We start from the raw sequence: 25870 nt of genomic DNA, 5'->3' as shown, positions 1-25870 counted from the left end.
CCATTAAAGCTTACGTCTTTTTGTAGCAATTGTCACAGAGGGCAAGAATAGAATTTCTGTGTTTATGAGATGTATTTGCGCTGTTCAAGCGTGGCTACCGTATGTTTCTAACTGATCTTCTGAGGAACTGATAGCTTGAGATATCATCCTCATGCAACATTCACATCCAGAAAGATTATACCAGTTTAAGGTTTAAGAACAAAATTTTCCTGTTAGAAATAAGTTACAGATGGTACAAGTACCACATATATCAGATAACCATCTTTTTCTTCCCCTCAGAAATATTATACCCATTTCACATCAAACACACTTATATATCCCATACAAGAAAACTAAGGTGAAGTTCAGGCTGTAGGCACATGATATTGGTTTGACTGCATATTACTTTTCAAACACATGCAAGCTAAAAAACATTACACAACCAGAAAATTCAGAGTTAACATTATATTACCACAATAAGTCAGAGAACACAAGAGACGTATCAAACAAAGCAGTGCCAATTATTTACCATACTGGTTTGACTGTATGTTTCATCCCCATCTTCTTCCAGTGTTTCCCAGACTTGGGATGCCACTTGTGTAGGGAAAGCCCCTGGTGGGCCGGGCCGGCTTGTTTACCTGCCGCATCCGCAGGTCGGGCCGATTGCGGCTCCCACTGGCCGCGGTTCATCACTCCAGGCCAATGGGACCTGCTGGAAGCGGCGGCCAGTAAGTCCGTTGGCCCACGCCACTTCCAGCAGCTCCCATTGGCCTGGAGTGATGAACCGCGGCCAGTGGGAGCTGCAATCAGGTGGACCTGCAGACACGGCAGGTAAACAAACTGGCCTGGCCCACCAGGGGCTTTCCCTACACAAGCGGCATCCCAAGTTTGGGAAACACTGCTCTATTCTTCGTATATATATCTTCAAATTGTTATGGCCTTCAGAGCAGGGATTGTCTCTCTCCGTTTGTACAGTGCTTAGAACCTTTAAGGCACTGCCATAATATAAATACGTACTACTACTGCTATTAACAAAAACAGAGTCACTTTCAAGTTACAACTCCTGAGTGAGCCAAAACAGACTAAGTACTTCAAAGCAGGGATTGTTTTCTTGTGTCATCTGTATGAACCCTGAGCATCAATTATGTTAACAGAAAAAGGCTGTGGAAAAAAAGACAACAGCTGCATTTATACAGACAGAAGCGGGATACTAATACAACTCAAGGACTGTGCTGAAGTTGTAATTTGCAAACAAGGGGATTTAAAAACCAAAAAACACAATGGTCAAAACTGTGTCAAAATTTAGACTTAGTTGGAAGAGTAATAATGAAGGAATGACCTATTCAAACCATGACACCTTGTGGGACTCTTAAAACAGGAATTTGGGGAACATGGACTCCTGAGGGTTTCCTTAGGAAAGGCTGAAAGGCCTGTGCTTTGCTCCAGAAGTTCCATCCTTTATTTGTAAACCTCAAGGGAACTCAGAACTCCAGATCTCAAACCACTAGAAAGGACACTGGATCATCTATGCTGGACTAGCACAAATCCCAGATTAATACATACAATACCCCTATTCTACCTTCCCCTTTCCTTGTACACTGCTTTCTGTTCCCCCTACAATCTTCTTCCTGTCCTACCTCTCTCTTGGCTTCTGCCGCGATTCTAGGATCATCAGCACCAACACAATGGGATAAACCAGCCTACCCAGCCCTGTCCAGACTGTGGAGGATTGGTGGAAAGAAAGGGGCCAGCTAAACCTAGCCAGATGGAATCCCAGTTCAGGGACGGAATCCAGGGCTCAGAAATGCACCTGGTGCAGCCATTCCACCTGCCCAGAGCGCTCCCTTGTGACTGATCAATGCACACACAGTCAATAAAAAGTTGTACCCCCCCACCTCTTATTTTTTTTATTGCTCTCATTCTTTCCTTCCTCTTTTGCCTGTCTATAAAAGACCCCAACAGCTAATGTACAGGTCCGGCAACAAAACTATTCTTTCCTTCCTCACAAGAACTGTTTAATAAAATAAGGTACTAATAACTACTATCTAAAAAAAGACATTGTCTTATTTTAAAAGTTTGTTCAATTTTATTTTTTTTTACTTTAAAATGTTTCATGCTTTGCTCTGGGTTATTCTTTTTCTGTTCTTTACTTCAATTAATGGCTTAGACTTTGGCATGTATTTTACAACGCATTTGCCAGGGTGACAAAGCAAGCTGAGCTCTCTGTGCTCACAACCCCCAAATCATGTTCAACTGTTTAGTTGTACAGTGAAAGTCTCATATCAACAGTCTGACTATATAGGTCCATTGATTACATCAAATAAATACAACAGCATCTGCCTTTTATTTGTACAGTAGCCAATACAATGGGATGATTTTATAATGTAACAAGTAAATTAATTAACTGGATTTCTGGGGACTAGCAGGCCTACCCGTGGATCAGAGGTTAAAACCCAACTAGAATTCTAAGGCTGAGATAATTATGGGCCCCAGTGATCCTCAGGTTGGCTAACAGGAACTGCGCTAAGGGTGTCCGTGGATAAGTCTTTTAAGGCTCAGGAGGGAGTTAGGGCAAGATGGCCCCTGATTAACCTGTGGTTTGAAGATTAGGTGGACCCACTCAATAGACCACTTAAGGCATGTGATTAACTTCCTCAGGCTTTCTGAGGAGTTCTCTCAGTAAGTCTACAGGAAAGAGGAAATGTCCCCTGATTTCTTCCTGGTGAGTTCCCTGCTCTGACACTTTTCCCCATCCCCATCTGTGGCCCTCAAGGCTCTAAACTGTAGCCCTCAAAGGGTATGCCTACACTGCAATTAAAAACCAGCGGCTGATCCATGCCATCTTACTTGGGCCCATGGTGTTTCTTAATTGCAGTGTAGAAGTCTAGGCTCACAAGACAATCGAATAGTTTCTAGTCCATATACATGGCCTGAAAGGAGCAGAGGAAATGGAACAGAACTGACTTTATGCTCTAAAGTATTGATTGTTGCCTGTTGACGTTTTGGAAATAATATTTCAGCCCTTAGACTGAACAGGCCAGGCACTACTGACATAGAAAACACATCACATTTCATTTCAGTCTCTTGCTGTGTTCAGTCATGTACAACTGACATCCAAATACCAAAGTCTCTTCCAAAAACTACTTTCTGATGTATGTTTCTGTATCAGTAACGCCTCTCACAGACTAAAGGCTAATTTTCAACTAGTAAGAAAGAGCCCTCACCTAAATTAAATATTCAAGTAAGATAAAGGGTCTAAAACATGTAAACCTTCTGAGATTCAGAATCATGAAAGCCTTAGCTGCACTTATCAGGTAAACAGTAAGTTAAAAAGAAAAAAATGACACTTACCAGTGTTGTAGGTGGTAGGCATGGCTGAATACACCAGTCCCTGTGGAGGCAAGCTTGGAGTTGTCACAGACACTACAGGGGTAGCAAGAGGCTGTGTAGATTGAGAACTGCTTATCCTTTGGGTATTCTGTAAATGATTAAACAGAAAAAAAACATGTCTTGTGGAAGTCAATTACAACAATGAATAGAATGTGTTAATGTAAAAGTAACATTAAATTACGTGTCCCTTTTCACATTATTTTGGGGATGAGAAAAGTATCTCCTTTTTTTCATGGTTGTGGATTTTCTTCTACAAAACATTTAAAGGGCCAAAAACTAATTTTGTTTTAGACTAATTTAAAGGAGTATAGTTAATGCATTAGATTTACGGGTATATTCTCTTGTTGTGCATGCAGCTTTCATTAATGTCAATCTGAATAATGTGATAGCACTTAGAGGAAAATGCACTCCTTTAGAGTGTACAAAAGCCCCTGCCTGGAGTGATCTAGGAGGGTAAGTCCCATTTTCAAAAGAGACTTATACTTAGTCCCATTGACTTTTGGTTGAATACTAAGTGCCAAAGCCACATTTGAAAATGACACTTTCAGGTCCTTTTGAAAATTTACCCTAGAGCTCCCACTGTTGCTTGCACAGGTGTGATTGCACCTATCCTAGAAGCAACAGTGGGAGAGTTCCCTTAAATCTTCAATGTAGCCAAGACTTTAGTGGTAAAATAATATTGTGGTTCCCCTGGTTGTGGGAACTCATTAGACTGCACATATATTTCAAAGCACATGCCTTTTGTGTTAACAAAAAACGGTTGTGCCTTCTGATATGAAAATTAGTTAAGCTTCAAAACTGTAGAAGCTCTGACTATCCTGCCATTTGTAAGTGAATAACTTCTATGGCCATTTTAATAATACTTTATGTGCCACAGTCTTGAACTAAAATTGGCAACGAACACCTAATTTAGATTAGGCAGTTAAAAACTATTTGCCATACTAAACATTTGATACAAAAAGGCTTTACTTAAACATTGTGATGGATGCCTTTTAGAAAACAAGGCCACTCTATCACTGGCATGCCATATTCTTTATCAAGGAAGCCTTAATTTTTTTTTTTTTTTAAATAACCAAGTCAACACAGATGTGACAGGAATAGGCCATGTTGTTGTTTTTCTTTTCAAAAAAGAAGATTTATTCCTAACTTTTCCTAAGGAATTTGAACACCCTTCTCCTTGCCATCATGTACTCAATTTTAAATGGAACATTTAAGGTTAACAGACCTAAGTTTTAGCTTTTTTAAAGAAAAATAAGTAATACTCCCAGATTTAAAAATTATATTCATTTGCTCCCAGAACAGCAGCTTCACAACTTCTTAGCCGAAGCACCTGCCAACAACAAAAGCACTACCCTCCCCCCTTTGTTTTCTTCTGATCAAGGGTGGCATATGGGTATTTCACTATCCCTGATTCTCTGATTTTCTTCTCCACTCTGTTCTTGAGAGAACACACATTATAGAAATATACATGATTCTTGTTTTCACAAGAATGGAACAAAGAGGCAGTGCTGTGTTTATGCAACTCTGCAGATCAAAATCAAGAGGGCTGATTAGAGGGCTACCAACCTGGACATTGTAGCTGACAGTTTAAGAAGAGTACAAGGCACGCTATAGCTACCATTTTAAATATACTATATTCTTCTACTAGCCATTCTTATTACTTTAAACACAAAAACACAGGGAAAGCTTACAGTCCAAGGGCATTATGTTAATGCTTCAGAATTTACAGTATCTGATCAAACTCTGGGGTTTTAGTGTGATGTTAAAAAGATAAAGAAAAGATGGCATTCAAAGATGAAATTATACCATTAGTAGTGATGATGGAGACTGACAGCATAGGTTATATAATAGTGGATACTCAATGTATCGAGTATCAGAGGGTAGCCGTGTTAGTCTGGATCTGTAAAAGCAGCAAAGAATCCTGTGGCACCTTATAGACTAACAGACGTTTTGGAGCATGAGCTTTCGTGGGTGCATCTGAGGAAGTGGGTATTCACCCACGAAAGCTCATGCTCCAAAACGTCTGTTAGTCTATAAGGTGCCACAGGATTCTTTGCTGCTTTTACTCAATGTATGAAATCATTGCTGGCATATCATTTTGCCAGCCTAGTAAGAAGGATCAAACTTGTCTCCTGTTCAAAAAACCTTTTCTTCCTCCATTGCTTATAGGAACAACTCTGTTCAAATAAGTTTAATTCATGTGTGAGGAATGCCTATTTTGTCTGAACCTTAGAGACAGCTTGACTAAGAGTCTAGTAACTACTCCTCTAGGGATTATGTTGTTGTCTGTGTTAAGCAGGGACATACTGTAGGTTCAGGGTGGAATTTTCAAAAGCACTTAAATGACTTGAGGGCAAAACCCATTTAATTTTCACTGAGATTTGTGTTTGTATGTCACTTAAGTGCTTTTGAAAATCCCATTCTTTGTTACGGTAAGAGACTGGGTTTATCTTTTATGAAGATATGTTATTAGACCAGATTTTTGTGTCTGTAGAAAACAGACCTTTTCCCAGAGGTTTCTTGGATAACAACCTGTAAAGTTGGGACTATTACGTAATGCAGTGGTCCCTAACCTTTTTCGTCTGGCGGGCACCAGACGATGAGCCATGGACGACCGTGGGGGTGGACGAGCATCCGCCGAAATTCCGCCAACAAGCAGCAACGTCAATAGGCGTCGCCGCCGAAATGCCGCTAACAAGCAGAGTCATCCAGAGGTGTTGCCGCCGAAATGCCGCCAAAAATCGGCGGCATTTCAGTGGCAATGCCTCTGGATGACGCAGCTTGTCAGCAGCATTTCGGCAGATGCTCCTCTGCTGGCCAGTACGCAGGCACACTTAGATGCCCCAGTAGGCGCCATGGCACCCGCGGGTACCATGATGGAGACCCCTGACATAATGAAAAAGTTAGAGACATCTACTAGGAAACTATCTAGGTGGGAGGGATAGCTCAGTGGTTTGAGCATTGGCCTGCTAAACCCAGGGTTGTGAGTTCAATCCTTGAGGGGGCCACTTAGGGATCTGGGGCAAAAATTGGTCCTGCTAGTGAACGCAGGGGACTGGACTCAATGACCTTTCAAGGTCCCTTCCAGTTCTAGGAGACTGGTATATCTCCAATTATTACCTTTATTACCTTCAAGGATATCCCAAGGGGAGTTTTTGAGGATATTTGGGGCTATTTTCAGAGGCAATTTATACCTGGGTACTTGATTTGGATGTGTGACTTGGAAATTTAAGATTGCTGACAAATTTTACTTTTTGTCTTAGTTATGGATTCCAAGCTTTACAGACAGTCATAAAATTTTTCAGAACCTTATTTTTGGATGGGGATAATTTGATAGAGATAATGGAAGGAGAGAGTTACAGTTATATTAGTCTATAAACTAGGGTCTCTAGCCCTTCTGCCTTCCATCTAGTAAATGTGTTCGATTCTGGTCATGTAGAATTTAATGTTTACTGCTAGGATATGGAACTGTATTTCAGAATGCATTATAATCCATATAATGAATAAAGTAGCATTCCCAGGGTCCTTTATTTGCTAATTTAAAGTGTCTTGTTTGAGGAAGATTTTGCTTTTTCCAGTTGGTTGAACAGGTTTATATAGGCATATCGAATTTTTATAACCACTAGAGGGCAAGCTCTTTCTACATTATTCATATTCCAGAATACTACATGTAGATTCCAAATAACTTATATAAGAAGAAGAACATGGCAATTCTAAGAGTTAAAGAACATACTCAAAATCACTTTCATTATAGATGTGCTTAAGACTTATAATCACTGAGATGTATATAATGACTTGGTTAATGATTTTATGGATTAAATTAAATCTCATATTTCTCTGTATTGAAAAACATGCTTTTCTACAACATTGAGAAAAAAAAGTAACAAATGAAATAGCTGTTAATTAGAACAACATTTAAACTTATCCTGTAACCACCAAATTTTTTGGATAGCTTCAAGTATTCATTTTCAAAAGTAATTTTTTCCAGTTCAAATTTAGGAAAACAATATAGATAAAATATCATCCAACAGCATGCATTCACCAACTTAAAATATAAAGAAACTCCTGCAATTTTCATGCTTTCATGCAATTAGAGCCTCATATTAGCAACAAGTCCATGTGCAAATAAATCAAATAAAGATATAAAGATCTTGAAGCTGATCTACAACTGTACTCTGATGCAGAATTTTCTGCAATTACTGTTGTGCTATAACACCTAAAATATTTGCATATTGCTTGGAAAAATAATCTAGAACTCTCATGAGTCAAGTTATTTTTTGTCTTACATTTATTTTCCACAGTGAACACCAAAAGATATCATGTTTTCTGAAAAACAAATTTCCTTTCAAAAACAGAACATCTTTCCAGTTGAAAAAGGTAAAATAATTAGTTTGCAATTCCATATTCCTTGTGGTAAACAGGGAACCATCCTTTGTGGTTTAATCATCTTGTAAAGCATGAAATATATCCAACTCTGTAAAAAGGTGACCTCACCAGCAATGATGTAATCTCAGCGAAAGGAGGAGAAATAACACACAGCGTGTGTTACAATTTGATGAACTTCAGGAGTGAAGTAATTTTCTAAAAATATTTCAATAATTTTGGGGACTATATAAGGCATTTAGCACTCTACCCCATCAGAACAAGTATCGTGTGTGCATGGACAGTTACTGAGTAAAGCTCTGTTCCAATGTTCCCTCTAAGAAAAATGAAAAAACTGTTTCATAAAAGTTATAAATGGAGAAGGCTAGACTTTGGTTGTATTTGCACTTTTCAATTTGTGGGTTTTTTTATTTGGATAAAACAAGTACATTTCTCTGCCACAAAGGGAACATTGGTATAATGTAGTATGACTTAAGCTTTCTTCACTCATCAAGCAGGAACCCAAACTCACCAACTCCAATTCATCCTCCTCCGACTGTATTCAGCAAACAAGAGGGATAATACAGTTACTAAGAAAAGCATTGCTTTCAAAAATAAAATAAAAAGTCATATTTGTGCTTCAGGATTTTATTGGTTTGTTAATATTTTGAATTTATCATGCTATTATGTAAATTTTACAAAGTATGTGATTATATACTTACTGTATATACTTTGGGTCAACAAATAAAAAGAATATTTTGATGCAGGAATAAATACGGTGGCCAAAGGTGTGTTCACAACTACAAAAAGGTGTTTACAGATGCTCTGAAAATTAGCATTGGCTGAACTAGCAAGAGCAAGGGCACAAGTATTCACATACATCATATATGGACACAGGTGCACATCGGTTCCATTATGGTTGAACTGATCAGATGAACGTCAACTGCATAGGCACCAATCACCATGACATCTAGGCATCTCTACTCTTTACTTCTCTCCTCTCTCCACCAGACAGAGAGAGAGAGAATTTAAGGAGAGAACATTAAAATTGCTTTTTAAAATATTTTCCCCGTATTCATTTTTCAAAATAATTTAAAGCATAAGTTTCACATTAAGAATTAGCAATATATTTCTTTATGAATGTGCTCTATAATTTGTGCATTTTCAGAAAAACCTCAAACTTTTTAATAAAGGTGTTAAAGAACTTCTTTAATTAGGACTCTGACTACTTACGTTGATTTTGTGTGATTTAGCTCTACCATCAATAGCAAATGTAAACACTTGTGGAATCTTAAAAATAAATGAGTAAATATTGCATAAAGAATGCTTATACTGTTTACATCCTATATACCTTTTGGCTACTTCCATATAGGGGAGGATTCATAAACTGAATATGTATACCATATGTACTCATTCATTAGCCCGTTCATTTATAACCTGACTCCCCAAAATGGATAGGTAATAATAGCAAAAACTGTATGACCCTTTCATAAGCTGATCCTATATTTCAGGGGTTGGAAACGTTTGGCTCCCGGCCCGTCAGGGTAAGCTGCTGGTGGGTCAGGACGTTTTGTTCACTTGGAGCGTCTGCAGGCCTGGAGCCCCTCAACTCCCTGTGGCCACGGTTCACTGTTCCCAGCCACAGGGAGCTGAAGGGCTCCAGGCCTGCAGATGCTCCAGGTAAACAAAACTACAATGTATTAGATCAGGGATCAGCAACCTTTGGCCCACGGTGGAAAGCTGCACAGGCTGAGGGATCTGCTGGTCGCCACTTCCTGTTGCCCCCATTGGCCTGGAGCAGTGAACTGCGGCCAGTGGGAGCGGTGATCGGCCGAACTTGTGAATGGGGCAGGTAAACAAACCAGCCCGACCCACCAGGGTGCTTAACCTGGTGGGCTGCATGCCAAAGGTTGCCGATCCCTGTATTAGATATTCAATTCACTGATTCCATAGAGTTTAAAATCATCAAATTTTGGTGTAGACCCGTTTATAAGCGTCACTTTTTTAACAAAAAAATTTGGCTTATGAACAAGGATATACGGTACTTAAATGATAATGAGTTTGCACATAAAATAGAGAGACTAATATCAAAAACCTCAGCCACACAAGGCTGAAGTAGAAGCTGGATAAGACTTCCTGTGAGAGCCATGCCAACTTCAGGTCTGACCTACAATATCCTCTGCTATATCCAGAGGTAGGCTGAACAAACATTGCTGATGTGCTGAAAGGCATAATGGTTTTGTGAGATGCACAAACGACAAGACCACCATTCATTCTTGTGTCCTCATTCAAGATTTTAACTCCAAATATGGGGAGTGAATAGCTATTGTACTAACTCGCTAAACAAAATGAAGGTTCCTCCCACGTAATCATTTTTTTCTGAGCCACATGTCACAACTCACCAACACTGCAACCTGGGAGAACCGGACAGAACTCTACATTGAGGCCCCTCAACACAGCTCAGTAATCAGCAGAAGTTGCCACTGCTGAGTGGTACAATAAACTCGTCCCTCATGCCCCAGAAACCAAACCACTAAAACCCTCAGTCCTAGCAACGGAGGAAGATTGCAATCAGGACAAGAAACCAAACCAAAGTCTCCAACATAGCAATGTAAATAACCCAGTGTAGGTCCACTCATTATTCTGTATTTATTAATTCAGTGAAAGAAAGAAAATCTTCTCCCCCTTTTTTTCTGCTAACACTGTCCAAGATGGCAATCTGCAGTTAAGTTGTGTTCTTTTATCAGTAAAGTCTCCTACTACTGGGGTGTTTCTAGGATACCATCTCCATAATGCCTGAGATCATTTGTGTGAGTGCAAATGAACACATATTAGAGTTTTGCTTTCAGCAGCACTCCTTTTGCACCCCTTGGGCATATTGTATACTATAGAATGAATGGCCCAACTTACCAATGGAGGCATCATGCCCTTGCTGGAAGGTGGGATGACAACACGAAGGTCTGGTTTGCGATTGTTCATTCCAAGATTACCTCCTCCGGGTGGAGGCGGAGACTTTGTAGGCATAACTTTGCCTAATCCATTCCCACCACCAGTGGTTCCTAGCAGGCTTGGTGAAGCTCGAGAGTTAATAAATCCATTTCCTAAAGTAGGAAATATAACGAAATGCACGTTAAGACTGAGCACAAGCAGTGTAAATCCATAGTGCAAATGTACAAACTCCACATTATTTTTAGACAAAAGTTTCAGTTGCAAATATTTCACAAGAGTCTAACCCTTTTAGGAATAATTAAGCTACATCCTACATTGTAGAACAGAAAAAGCAAAGTATCTTTCACCAAAAGATCAATATGTAATGCTGGCGCCACCTCAGGGTGTGTTGTGGCAGCTTAAATGCTGAGGAGTGCACACTGTAAGGAAAGTGCATTAAAGCCATTTGTTCATTAATTTATCCTTTGAAGTTCCTCTAAGCTGCTGTAGCAACAAAACAGTATCTAACAAGTGGTCCTACACACATACAGCCCACCCACACACCCCACAGGCAGAACATGAATTACAGTGTGCTGTTGCTTATAAGGATTTTTTAAAAACAGCCTACAAACTCTTTTGAGATTCTTTTGTAAAAATAAACAAGTGTACCTTACCCTGCATAAAAGACATTTTCAGTATCTCAATTAACAAGCCTTTAAATTGTAGCTCTACGTTTTCCAATTTGCTCATCACCTTTGAAAATACATTATTTTAGCAGAGAACACTTTCTGGTAAGATAGTAGGACTCCAATAACGTACTTTTATTCAGTATTTCTCCAGCTAGGAAGATGAAGAGAATCTTGAAACAAGCCCATTTCCTTAAAAGCACCTTAGCCTCTAGACTCTCTCTCTCCCCCCCCACTAGACTATGTACAGGTCATTACCTATGAGGTGTTGACTGTTCCCACTTGAGGTCAATGAGAATGGAGAGTGATCAGTATCACAAAGGATTCAGACCTTAAGTTATATTCAAACAAGTCACTGAAACAAGGAATACCAAATTTTGAGACAACTAACAGTAGAAGCATTTCTAATTGTTTTCCTATAACATTCATCAACAAACCAGCCAAGTGCCTATCATGCTAACTGCAATATATTTTTCGGGCAACCTTTTTGAAGATTTCATCTGAATAATGTTCCCAAATTTATAACAATGGTCCTCAGAAAACACAGATTTTATTCAGCCATTAATGAAAAAATATATTAGGCTGCAAATGAGAAAAATTTACAACAGGGGAAGAGAACTGTGTGGTTCACACTACAGAACCAGTATATGTATAAATAAATACAATTTATAATAAATTATGTTTATACTAACATTCCAGTTCTGAAAGTGCTCTTTATAGTCACAATTCAGTGTCAGGTCTATTACCCAAAAGTTTACTGTGTGTGAAATTTTCTTTTAATAGCCTGTAGCACCTTACTGGCATGAATATTATATTATCATTCTATTTTGAATAGGCCCCTGTGCCCAATTCCATTTTATTACAGTAAGTACATGTTAATTAAAAGGCATTTAAAATAAGAAAATTGATAGTTTCACATTTCTTTCTCTTAAGCAAAACTCCAAGCACCTGTGAAGAACAATGAAGTGTATTAACAGGACAGCATGACACAATGTCTAAGTGATTGACAGTGATGCATTATACAGTAAACGTGTACAGTATGCTAACAATTTTATTTATCTTTAACTGTGGAAGAACAACAGGCTCTTATATGGTAATCAAATAACCAAAAGTCCTTAACATTTATATAATCTTAATAAAATATCTTATTGATAACCTTTTTTTTTTATAAAAGTGTGTGAAACTTTATGACATTATTTTTAAATAAAATAAATAAAATATTGCTGGAACTTGGAAATCCAAACATAGAAACCATAAACATCCAGACATGTGCATAAATGGGCAGTGAAACCCCAAAACTGGGTAGCACAAACTGTGGCCCTCTCACCTTTTTGGTGGATTTTTTACTATGCCAACAGTCTATGACTGGAACTGTACCAGCCTCTTACATTCCTCCTGTATCACAAGCTTACAGAGGGTCCAGAGGACTCCTCTCCCAAAATGGCTATGGGTGTGACACAAAAACAATAATTTTTTTCCCCACAAACTGATTTTTCAGCTAAACAACAATTAAAATAGAAAAGATTTTCACTAAAAATTTAAAAAATGGTTTTTGAGGAATAAAATGGGGGAAAAAAAATCAATTGTTTGGCTACAAATGCATTGAAATAAATGTAAAAAACCTTTTTTGACTCAATAATAACAAATAATTTAATATCATATTCAACCATCTTCCTACAAAGGTTTTGTGGGATAGTGAGAAAAGTCTGATTCTATCTTCCCATGGGAAGAAGAGCCACTATTGTACTGCTTCACCAGGGAGATCAGGGAGGGAAAATAAGACTTTTTTCTGCCTTAGAAAGACCATTTGTAGGTTTCTCTTGCAAGTACAGCTGGGGTGGTGAAACAAATTGGGGAAATTAGGGTTGTTTTTGGAGGGGTGGGACAATTTGTTAGGTAAGTCTATGGATTTGTAGTAGATATTGGGTGAAATTGGTGGAGGGTTTTGTCGGAAGTGAGGAAGCGGTCTGAAACTGGATATGGCTATACGGTTGGTTGCTTGGGGAAGAATGGAGGAGAGTTTTTGTAGTTGGACAGGGTTGGATTGTTGCAGTTGTTGCAAGGTCTGAGTGAGGTAAGTCCAAACAGTTTGTATGTGCATGGCCGGTGCAAGGATGTTTCACGCCCTAGGCGAAACTTCCACCTTGCGCCCTCACTCCTCCCCTGCCCCTGCTCCCTCCGCCTAAATGCCGGCAATGACTGGGGCGGCCGAAGATCCGGCCGCCACGGTCGCTGCCGAAGAAAATGGCACCCCCCAAATCCTAGTGCCCCAGGCAACCACCTAGTTGCCTAAATGGTTGCACCGGCCCTGTGTATGTGAAATTAATACAGGGAATGGCTGGCTGATGGTTGCTTTAACTGGTTAGGGACACTGCAAGGAAGCAGGAAATGGCGGGCTGCAATCCTGGTGCTTAAGTGTGAAGTAACCATGGCTAAAAGGAAAACAAGAAATGGAGTCTTGGTGAAAGTTTTAAGCATGTTTGAAATTAGGAAACATGTAGTGCGGTAATGTTAAAATTCACTGACAATACCTGATATTTATGAATCAAAAGACATATATATATATATAAGCATTATAGACATGTACGTACACACACAAAGCATGCATCTATATTTTATTCTATACACACACACACCTCTGAATACACAGGTGATGTAAAACTGATTCACATTTAAAGTAAGTGGGGAAAAGCACTTCAGCTTCCAGAGTAGGACATGAACAGAAATATTATTTAACATTTATATTACAATAACACTCAAGGTCCCAGTCGAAATCAGAGCCCCACTGCATTAGGTGTTGTACAAACAAATGAAGGTATGGGTCTTCTCTAAAGTGTTTACAATCCCAGGTCCCAACTCTGCAAATGCTTCAAGCAGGTGGATCTTTGCACCTGCACAGAATCCCAATGACTTCTATGGGGCTCTGCGACGGTTTGGGGATCTGCCCACGCAGAGTGGCTGGCAGGAACTGGGTCTAAGAATAAGACTCATACAATGAGAGGAGGAACAATGATACAATCAAATATGTATAATATTTATACAAATACCTACCTCTGCAAATCAAAACATATACTAAGTTTAAACTACCTCTGTGTGCCCCCTCAAACCAATTGGCTGATTTTATTCTGCCATGGCACAAAATCTATGACTACCAGAAAACAGTGCACCCAATGGGTGAAGTTGACGTAGATGAGCAGCAGGTACACCAGGGGACCAATTCCATATATTTTACCAGAATCTATGCAAACCCAGCATGACCCAATGAAGGGAGGAGAGTGATTAGAGATGTGGCGCTCCGACAGTCAGAACACCAGTGCAGGAATGCAAAGGGTTGAGATTCTTGACTCTAGCCAGTGGTTAAAACAGAGGCAGCAAATGAGTCATGGGATTGCTTTGTGTTTTGCCCAGTGGTAAGGGATGGACTTAGCATAATACAGGGGACTGTGCAAATTTAATCTGTTTGTGCCATATGTGCATGAAAGAGAAATTTCACACAGTAAAAAAAGATTAATTGGGAGTACAATTAAATAGATTTGAAAACAGATTCAATTTTAGTCTTCTATAGGGTTAATCCTGAAGAAAAATTATTTGACAACAGTGTGATTTTGACGTGACAGTATCCTTTTAACAGTACATGGAACTATAAATATGACCTTTGTGTCTCCGACCATTTCACTTGCAGATGATTATATCAGCATACTACACATTCAAACAGCTCCTTGGTATATTGTAGCTTGTGTTTATTATATATTAACCAGTAGTGTTTTATCACACATTAATATTTGCAATTGAACATTTGATATGGGATGCTTCAGATTTCTGTGATCCTTTTGAATCTCTATTTAGAGTGATCAACACTATTATTGTAAACAATGGGCTTTTGTATTATTCATCCATTTTCCTTTTAGTGTATAGTATAATATAGTCTATTTTATGAGGTCATTTCCTGCATTCTGTTTTCAACTATTTTGGTAGCTCATGTGTTAAATCTGGACTGTTTCTTCTTCCACACCCAATACAGTCATTTCCTGTAGCCCTTTCACAAGACTCTGCCAGTCCTTTAGAGAAGATTTCATGCTTCTAATGGTGCTGTCAAAAATAACAAACCCCTCACCACTGCATTCTCTGTGGAGTACCTCACTCAGCACTGGGGTAGATGGATTCAAAGCACTTTGCCTGCCAGTACACTGTGCCATTTTATATGCAAAACATAAAAATGTTTAGAAGAGTATTTTGTTTAGGGAGGAAAAAAAAGCAACAGAATACCATCACATGTAATACATGGATCATCTGTCTGTATCAACCAGACTCCTCTGATAAATGGTTTTGTATGCTTGTTATAAATAGCATGTAAAGAGTGCAAAACTGACATTAAAGTTCTTGTATCAGAGTTGCAGAAGTATTTTAGAATAGATATTCCTAATTTTTAACTTAGGCAAAAAACATTCTTTGGTTGCTAAGAATCCAACAAGGTGCTCTATTAGATATAGTACAACGTACCCCAAGAAAATCAAATTATAAGTAAGGAGTGAAAGGGGAGCTAAAAACAATATTTCTTAGCAGAAGATCAGGAGCCAGAAACAGATAATGATTACAGGATGATGTAACTGTCTGGCAGTTTGCCAAACTGAAACTTTAGTAACCCTATATGTTCCATTTATTTTGTATAAGGAAAACTGCATTGTTTCCGTCTCATCTACAACAGATCTTTTCAAATCCAAAAATTTATTTTTTAACCGATGATGAAGTCAAAAATGAAAATGGTAGGGGAAAAAAGATGTAGAGCTACAATAGTTGATTTCCACTGGGGCAGTTTTATTAAATTTTCATTTATCTCAACTCAGATTACTATAGTACTTTCAAAATACTGCAAAAGTAACAAACCATTACTACCAATGCATGTTACTCTGCATGCTTTTTAGGACAGGAAACAGGTTTTAATTTTGAGGTACTTGCTGTACTAACACTAAATGCTCAAAATTCCTATTCAACAATAGTGTACACCAATTCCTTCAGAAACTTAATACAGACTAATCTCATTTATTGTCCTACAAGATCCAAGCATTGTCCAAGATTCATTTAGATCAGTGAGGCTCATATTTCACTATATAAATCACATCAGCTGAAACAATGAACACACGTGGCTGGAAAGTACTCTATGTTCTGATTACTACTCTAAGCATAAATTATAGTCTTTGATGTCATTAATCTTTTATTGTGGTTTGGCTTCAGAGAAACTGACTTCTTGTATATGGTTTGGAGAAGTTAATCATAGGCAATCTGCTAAACAATACAAGGTAAGATAATCATGTACACATATTTATACCTCAAACAAATATGACATACCATGGTCCATATCCTAAAAAAGCAGTCTACAGAAGTGAATTTAAAAAATATCCACATTAAATCAACTAACCCAAAATAGTGCTGTGGCAAAAAGATATTTCAATATTTTTATACAAGTAAAAAAATATTCTGAGACAAAAAACTTAAGTATCAAAAACAAGAAAATTACTATAATCAGTGCTTATCAATGTCATCAGTGTGGCTATTTCAAATAAAGACAGTTCCAGTAAGATAATGAAAGTAATTAAAACACACACACACACCCCATTTCTTAGCCTCTTGAAGAAAAACATTGCAGAGATGGCAGACTGAAGCTCTAGTCATAGGAGTGGTACAAATTTCAGCTCTCATCAAGAGGGAAATATCTATACTTATATTTCACTGCTTTTAAGAAGTGTATGCTTTCCTCCATTTGTGGAATGGTGTATTAGGACAACTCAAAGTGGAAATAAATATACTTTGTATTATCACTGACATTTAAACACTGGTGATTAGAGAAAGTCTAGCTCTAATCATACCATTAATACACACCTCTGCCATTAGTGGAAGTGTATGAAAAAATCATTTAGGAAGGACTTACACTTTTAAAGACAAGACTTTCAAAAATAATGATGGGATCTTCAGAAATGCCTAAGTAACTTAAGGAAATAAGTCCCATTGGCTTTGAAAGTCAAGGGGATTTGTGCTTCTTAGTAAACATTTAAATAAGAGACCTGATTTTCTAGCGTTCTGAATACCCAGTAACTCCTATTTTTAAAAATCTTGGTGTTACAGCTGTATGGTAAGGTGAGAGGCAGAACTTTCAGAACCATTTTATATTTAAATAGAACTTCTGGGAGACACAAAACCCACTACTCAAAAAGCCGCAACAAAATTTAAAAACACACTTATAACTTCTATATTTCTGACAATCTGAATGCTATCAGTCTAAGAGTGGAGCAGAGAAATTAGAGGCTGAAAAGGTCTGTTACATATCTGTCCAAACCCTTTCAAAGCCTGGCTTTTCGCTACAGCAAATTTTAATGATTTATTTGGTCTAAGTATGGCTCCTAGTTTTCCATGTACTTCCTTTATTTTACTGACACACCACTATTAGATTTACATTGGAACCCTATTAAACACGGGACAAGTGCTCGGTCATCTCAAACATCTGACACATTTGCATAGCAAATGTGAACTGCACTTCCTTTTTCTTTTAATTTCTTTTAACCTCACCATGGCATCTGGTGACATTTTGTTCTCTGCCCATGAGAAAAGGCTTGCAGTTTCTAGCCATCACAAGCACTGGAATTGGGTCACCAACACACTTTACACTGTATGAATTAGTTTATACTTAATGAACACAGTCTGCTAACTGCCAACTTTTTCTCTGAAATGGAAACTCCACAACAGGAAGAAAAAATGGAGCCAAACTTAATTTACATTTTTAAGCAGCTATAATCTGCCAAATGAAAAAATTTTCACTAAAAGGTATACCAGCAACTTGTCTCTGCCAAAATACATTTCTACTACTCTTCAATGTTGAAAATGGCTGAACCGTTTTTCTTAAGACCTTAAAAAAAACTTGCCCCAGCCTGTATTAAATTTTCATATGAAATGCAGAACTTTGCCAAAATTCTGAGCAACTGAAAGCAGCCCTCTAAAATGAAAATGTTTGTTCAACCTTACCTACAACTATTACTGTATGCTGCATCTACAATCAGTCTTACAAAATGGTTGTGAAATTTGCCAGCCCAGACACATCTAATTTGCCAATCCTTACCATGGTGATAGTTTTATTTGCCTTTTAAAAAAAAATAAGCTGGTGTCCATGGACAAACAGAATATTAGAAAGCTACTGTATATCTGCATCTTTTCTTCTCTCAGAGGTTGGCAGATTGCTCGTTGAAGCAATCCACATTAACTCCAATGAAGTCACACAGAATGTGAGGGGAAAATGCGTTTGGGATAAATGTGCAGCTGTTTTCTGCATCTTCCCTGCCTTTAGTTGAACTGAGCCCTAAGTGAGCCAGGATAAGGTATCAGCTTTTACCCACAATCATCTTCAAGTGTTTTCATAGTTGGATAGAATATATAAAATGATGGTTTATCTGTAAGGCTTGGTGGGATTCAATTTTTATTTTTTACAATTTTGATGGATATTTATGTTTATTTTTAAGCCTTTTTTCTATTTCAAATTTCACAGTTGTGCAAAACTACTGATTTTAAGGATTTTTTCCTATTTTTATTAGCACCCATCCCCTGCTCTTGGTGCCGATCCCATAAATGAAAAGTCATAAAATAAACAAAGGCCTGTCAAATATATCTACCTCAGCTCTCCCTGTCCCTCAACAGCCTTAAAGGAGGGAAAAAGGCTAAGCTTTTTGGAAAATAAAATGAATTTCTTTTAATCAATAACTGTTTAGAAAAATATATGAATTGTCAATAATCATTAAAAATTGTTTTAATTAGCTGACATTAACAACTTGTCACAGTTCATACCTTAGTAACAGTGGCCCAAGCTTCAATTGGCAAGTTAGCCAGCAGAGTGAATCTGCTTATGCGCTGGCCACTTTGTGTGTTTGTTGCTGGGCTGCAAATAAGAACTCTGGGACAGAGAGGGTTAATTTACACCAGCCACTCCATTTCAAAACGTACACAGTAAGTCATAGCAGGGTCCTGTGTACTAATGGCTCAGTGATATGGCATCATCTGAATGTTTCTGAAGTTCTGCTGCAGATACATTTTGCAAATCCCCCATCAACACAAGAGTTGTACAGTCATCATGTAGTTTCAACTATCATTTGAGTGAAAAACTTCTGAGCAATGGGGGGTTATATTCTGGAAAATAAAGACGATGACCACCATTATTTGTTACCATACACCGGCTCCTAAAATGTTTACTTTAGGATCCAATCAGAACACACTAAGTTATTAAGACGGTTCATGAAGTTCATGTAGGTATATGCAATACTTTAACACAGTATATTGCTTTCGCTTAAGGGCAATTTCTAATTCACATCTGTAGTATCTATAACACTCAAGAAGGATATGGCCCTTAGTTTCACAGCTATGCTACACTGTTTTTTTGCTGAGTGCATGAATGAAGCTCAGAAACTTGAGACCTAATGTGGGGGAAAAGGACTGAATCTAGTCCTAACAACATAGGATTGTTTATAAGTAGGTCCTTTTCTTAATAAGCTGATCTCAGAAACACATGAGAAATCAATATCTGGGATTCCATCATGTCTAATGATAACCTTGCTCTTCATTTCCCCCCTAAATTAAAAGGTTTCTTTTCTCATAGAATTTCTAGAGCTTCTGTGTGCATGAAGGAAACATTGCCTCCACCTTGGGCCACGTGCAACCAGAGTGGAGAGTCAAACCAACACTTTTACCCTACTAGTTTAAGCACTACTCATTAATAAACTTCTTGAGCTCTGACTTTTATCTGGGAAGATCTTTTTTCTCAGTTGCCAGATTATTATTTGGTCATTACTTATGTGAGTATCTCCAGTAGTTTCTCTGATTGATGAACTCTTGCTATGTTCTATTTCTGGGGCTGACCACGTATATTCCCAAATTGGTCCTCAGCGACCAAATCAATATCTTGAGATGGAAGAAACACCAGGGAGTCAGATGACTAGTATTTATGTTGCCTTCCTCTAATATGATAGAATGGAACCTGGATGTCTCCACGCCATTACTGCATAAATCTGAAATCTGTGTTATATTTTATGCAAGTAAGAAACTCTTAGGAATGTGAGACATCACTACAGTACTGTTAAATTACTAATTTGGGGCACTCTGGTTTAAAGGAGCTCCACAAAAAACATAAAAATGTAGGGATGAAGGGGAACTCAAGAGGTCATCTAGCCTAGTCCATCCCACTGTGCTGAGGCAGAATTAAGTATACCTAGACCATCCCTTATAGATTTTTGTCTAATCTGTTCTTAAAAACTTCCAACAGGGATTCCACAACCTTCTGAGGTAACACACATCTGTATTTTACTATCCTTGTAGTTAGAAAGCTTTTCCCCAATATCTAACTTAAATCTTTCTTGCTGCAAAGTTAAGCTGATTACTTTTTGTCCCACCCTCTGTGGCTATGGCGAAAAATTGATCACCACCCTCTTTATAACCACCCTTAACATATTAAAGATTGTTTCCTTCCTGGGTCTTTTTTTCTCAAGATTAAACATGCCCAGCTTTTTTAGCTTTCCTCATACGGCAGGTTTTTTAAATTCCTAATAATTTTTGTTGCCGTCCTCTGAACTCTCACCCATTTGTTCACATCTTAAAGTATAGTGCCCAAAACTGGACACAGTACTCCAGCTGAGACCTCACCAGAACCAAGTACAGTGGAACAATTATCGTTCATGTCTTACATATGGCACTTCTGTTAATACATCCCAGAATGACACTTGCCTTTTTTCCAACAGCATCACGTTGTGAATTCATTCAATTTCTGATCCACTATTACCCCCACATGTTTCTCTGCAGTACCACTACCTAACCAGTTATTCCTTATTTTTTATTTGTGCAAGATGTACTGTATATACTCGTTCATTAGCCTGTTCATTTATAAGCCAACCCCTCAAGATGGTTAGGTAAAAATAGCAAAAACTGTATGACCCTTTCATAAACTGACTTTATATTTCAGGGGTTGGCAAACTTTGGCTCCCAGCCCATCAGGGTAAGCCGCCAGTGGGTCGGGACGTTTTGTTTACTTGGAGCATCTGCAGGAACGGAGCCCCTCATCTCCCAGGGTCTGCAGTTTGCCATTCCCAGCTAATGGGAGCTGCGGGAAGTGACTGATGCGACAAACACTGATGGCTTTACTGACTTGTATTTGTTGTCTTTCGACATTTGAAGAGCATGCAGACAAATTCCAGTTCTAGCGACAATGTACCCATTTTATTGACATTCAACATTTGACGTTTTACAACCCAATTATTGAGATCTTTCTCTAGCTTAGGAAATGAATCACACCTTATTGGACATTTTTTCTTGCTTCTTGGTATGTCTTCTAGTGTTTTTTTTTTTTGCCATTTTCTTACTTGCTTCTCAGTGATACAGAATTCATGAGCAGCGGCACAATTATTGTTTGCGTCTGCATATTCAACAACTTTAAGTTTGAATGCTGCACGATAAGATGACCTTTTTTGTTTTGATTTCATTGCTAATCTATCTTCATACTAGTATTTAAAATGAACATTATTATTGTAGTTATAGCAGTGTTTCTCAAACTGGGGATGCCACTTGTGTAGGGAAGGCCCCTGGTGTGCCAGGCCAGCTTGTTTACCTGCCCCGTCCGGGGGTCCAGCCAATTGCGGCTCCCACTGGCCGCGGTTCACCACTCCAGGCCAATGGGAACTGCTGGAAGCGGTGTGGGTGGAGGGACATACTGGCGGCCGCTTTCAGCAGCTCTCATCGGCCTGCAGTGAGGAACCGCAGCCAGTGGAAGCCGCGATCGGCTGCACCCGCGGACGGCGCAGGTAAACAAGCTGGCCCGGCACACCAGGGGCTTTCCCTACACAAACGGCAACCCCAGTTTGAGAAACACTGAGTTATAGATTGGAATGTCACCTGCTTTATCACTGTCAAATTATTATTGTTCTTTGTTTAGTTCAAAGCAGCCCTGTAGATTGGCATGTCTGTAGGGATAACAGGCTATTTCAATTTTATTAGCGATTCCATTGATTCTGCAAGTTATATTTTCATATTGGCTTAAGACTTATGAGGTCCATTAGTAGAAATGCATGAAGAGATCAAATTACACAGTAGTGGACTGAGACGAGTGCTACAGTACTATCATTCATTGTATTTTTCTGATTGGTTTGTAAGACATAGCATTTTGTGAAATGCATGGGTCAAATGTCATGCAGATCTGTGGCACTGCTCTTTTAGTATTCCTTTCAAGCCATCTAGTCCAATAAACAAAGCATTTGCAACTTTAAAAGGCTGCAGTATGGACATCAATAAATGGGTCGGCAAACTCTGGCTCCCAGCCTGTCAGAGTAAGCTGCTGATGGGACGTTTTGTTTACTTGGAGTGTCTGCAAGTTCACCATTTTCCACTTCCCACAGCTCCCATTGGCTGAGAACGGCAAACTGCAGCCACAGGGAGCTGAGGGGCTCCATGCCTGCAGACGCTCTAGGTAAACACAACAATGTATTAGATAGTCAATTCAATGGTTCCACAGAGTTTAAAATCATCAAATTTTGGTGTAGACTCATTTATAAGATGACCTCCACTCTTTGAAGCATCCCTTTTTACCAAAAGTATTTGGCTTATGAAATAAGTATATACGGTAATACATTACATGTCTTTATTGAATATCATTGTAATTGTACTCTCTGCTCCATTATCCAAGTCATTAATGAAAATATTTAACAACACTGGAACTGACCACTGCTGTACCCCACTTGATATGTCCTCCCAGTTTGACAGCAAACCACTGATAACTACTCTGAGCATGTTTCTTCAACCATCATTTGCCCACCTTATATTAATTTCCTTTGGATCTAGTTTGCTTATGAGAATGTCATGTGGGACTGCGTCAATAGCCATACTAAAGTCAAGCTATAACCATACCTACTGCTTCCCCACCATCCAACAGGCCAGTTACTCTGTCAAAGAAGGAAATTAGGTTGGTTTGGCACTCTTGACAAATCCACGCTGGCTATTACTTATCACCTTACTATCCTCTAGAATTTTACAAATTGATTGTTTAATAATTTGTTCCAATATCTTTCCAGGTACTGAAGCTAGGCCGATGGGTTCCTGAAGTTCCATGAGAATTTATGCTTAGCAAAATATTTACGGTTTCCGTGCGAAATCTTGAAAGGGGTTGGGGTAGGGAGGAAAGATACATGAAAGCAAAAGCAGCAAACGCTACTGTGAAACTCATGGTAATAAAAATGGAAATACTAGTAGTTACCTGGAATGGGAAAATAAAGGAAGTTAAATATGCAGTTTACAATATAGTAAAGTGAAAAATGCAATTTACAGAGTGAAGAGGCTAGTGTTTTCTTAATATACAGAGGAGAGACCACCGGTCACTCCATCAGCTTACTTCTGTTCTGATTCAACGACACTCACACTAGTCCAAATCAGAAATCTCACACTGCAGTGAATGCACTCAAGAAACAAAGTCCAAATAAACCGTGGTACTCTACTTACCCACTGGACTGGTACCAGCTCCATTTGGCACTGTGAGATCTGCTGTACCCAAAATACCACCTAACAATTAACAAAATCAAAGATAAAGCTGATCAATTTTCATTAGTAAATGTACTGTCCTAATGGAATGTACTGTATCATATTAAAACATTTCACAACAATAAGCAGCAGCATAAGAGGAGATGGGAGAACTGGGTGCTCCGTGAGGAGAAAACTGGCTGCTAATCACCTTGGTCAGTAGACAGTGCTACACCCTGGTCCGCTATCCATAGAGATCAAGAACTGGTATCCTGTACTGGCAACAGGAGGTGAAGAGCAGATACCAATGGCTGAGGAGGAGCCGCCATTCACCCCAAAGCTAAGAAGCTCACTGCCACTATCAAGAGGAGATGTATTGTGATTGTGGATGGGGACTCCCTTTGAGGGAACACAGGCATCCATCTGCCGATCTGACATGATGTCCCGGGAGGTGTGCTGCCTGCCTGGAGCCCTCATCTGAGATGTTACGGCACGTTGCAGATGCTCATACATCCTTCTGATCACTACCATATGCTGCTCATCCATGTGGGCACTAATGATACTGCCAGGTCTGACCCTGAGCAGTTCAGCAGTGACTACAGAACTAAGAGTCAGGGGTGCAGGATGTGTTCTCGTCCATCCTCCTGGTTGAGGGTAAGGGCCCAAGCAGGGGAACATCCTGGAGATGAATACATGGCTGGGCAAATGGTGTCTACAAGAGGACTTTGGCTTCTTCAACCATGGGATGCTGTTCCAGGAAGGTGGTCTACTAGGAAGAGACGGGGTTCACCCTGACCAAGAAGGAGAAGAACATCTTTGTATGTCAACTTGCCAACTTAGTGAAGAGGGCTTTAAACTAGGTTCAGTGAGGGCAAGTGACAAAAGCTGACAGGTAAGTATAAAAATAGATTACCTTAACTGAGGGGGAAGGAGGCATGGACAATTACAATAGGGTCAAAGACGCAACAAAAGGAAATCAGTGGGGGAATCTGATCAACATTTTAGATGTCTGTGCACAAATACAAGGAGTATGGGGAAAAACAGGAAGAACTGGAAGTATTAGTACATAAGCTAAATTCTGATTTAATTGGCACCACAGAGACTCTGAGGGATAAATTTCATGACTGGAATATTTGTATACAGAGGAATAGCTTGTTCAGAAAAGTCACGTGGGAAAAAAGGGAGGATGGGTCGCATTGTACATAAAAGATGTATACAGTTGTTCTGAGGTCCAGAAGGAGGTGGGAGACAGACCAGTTGAGAGTCTCTGGGTAAAAAATTTTAAAAATAGAGGTGATATCATGGTGGGGGGTCTGCTGTAGACCACCAAACCAGGAAAAGGAGATGCACTGGATATTTCTAAAACAATTAATAGAAATATCCAAAACACAGGATGCTGTAGTAATGGGGCACTTTTGCTACCCAGTCATCTGTTGGGAAAATAATACAGCAAAAGACAAAATTTCCAAAAAGTTTTTGGAATGTACTGGGGACAAAAAAAATGGTTACTCACCTTCTCATAACTGTTGTTCTTCGAGATGTGTTTTTCATGTCTATTCCAATCAGGTGTACACGCCGCATGCACGGTTGTTGGAAAGTTTTCCCTTAGCAGTTGGGCTGGCTGTGAGCCCGCTGGAGTGGCGCCTTCATAGTGCTCAATATATGACCCTGCCGACCCGACCCCACTTCTTGCTGTCTACTCTGGCAGAGGAGAACGAGGGTGGGTATTGGAATGGACGTGAACAAGACATCTCGAAGAACAACAGTTATAAGAAAATAAGTAACCTTTTTTAATTCTTCAAATGCTTGTTCATGACGATTCCGATCAGGTGACTCCCAAACTCTACCCCAGAGATAGGGTTGGAGTTAAGGAACAGTTGATTGGAGCACTGCCCTGCCAAATGCTGCAAGACCTCTGGTGTGTTGACGTGGTTAGATAAGTAGGCCAGTGGTTTCCTGCGGTCGAGTAGATCCTTCCTTACCAGCTCCGAGCATAA

At 39.1% G+C, this 25870-nt stretch overlaps 1 protein-coding gene across 6 annotated transcripts in view; it reads right to left on the bottom strand.

Moving 5' to 3' along the window:
- MEF2A (myocyte enhancer factor 2A) overlaps positions 1 to 25870 on the bottom strand; it is a 141751-nt gene that overhangs the window by 12505 nt on the left and 103376 nt on the right. For 3 of the 6 annotated variants that reach the window (XM_050967146.1, XM_050967147.1, XM_050967145.1), the window contains 4 exons: positions 23856 to 23915; positions 10642 to 10832; positions 8264 to 8287; positions 3331 to 3457 (listed from right to left, as the gene is read on the bottom strand). In XM_050967146.1, coding sequence (XP_050823103.1) covers positions 3331 to 3457; positions 8264 to 8287; positions 10642 to 10832; positions 23856 to 23915 — 402 coding nt within the window. The remainder of the gene's footprint in view (positions 1 to 3330; positions 3458 to 8263; positions 8288 to 10641; positions 10833 to 23855; positions 23916 to 25870) is intronic. The other 3 variants (XM_050967150.1, XM_050967149.1, XM_050967148.1) reach the window with 1 other exon arrangement.

The sequence above is a fragment of the Gopherus flavomarginatus genome, chromosome 9 (assembly GCF_025201925.1).
Source record: "Gopherus flavomarginatus isolate rGopFla2 chromosome 9, rGopFla2.mat.asm, whole genome shotgun sequence".
Lineage (NCBI taxonomy): Eukaryota > Metazoa > Chordata > Testudines > Testudinidae > Gopherus > Gopherus flavomarginatus.
The sequence above is the reverse complement of the archived record's forward strand: the minus strand, read 5'-3'. Positions and strand labels throughout refer to the sequence as shown.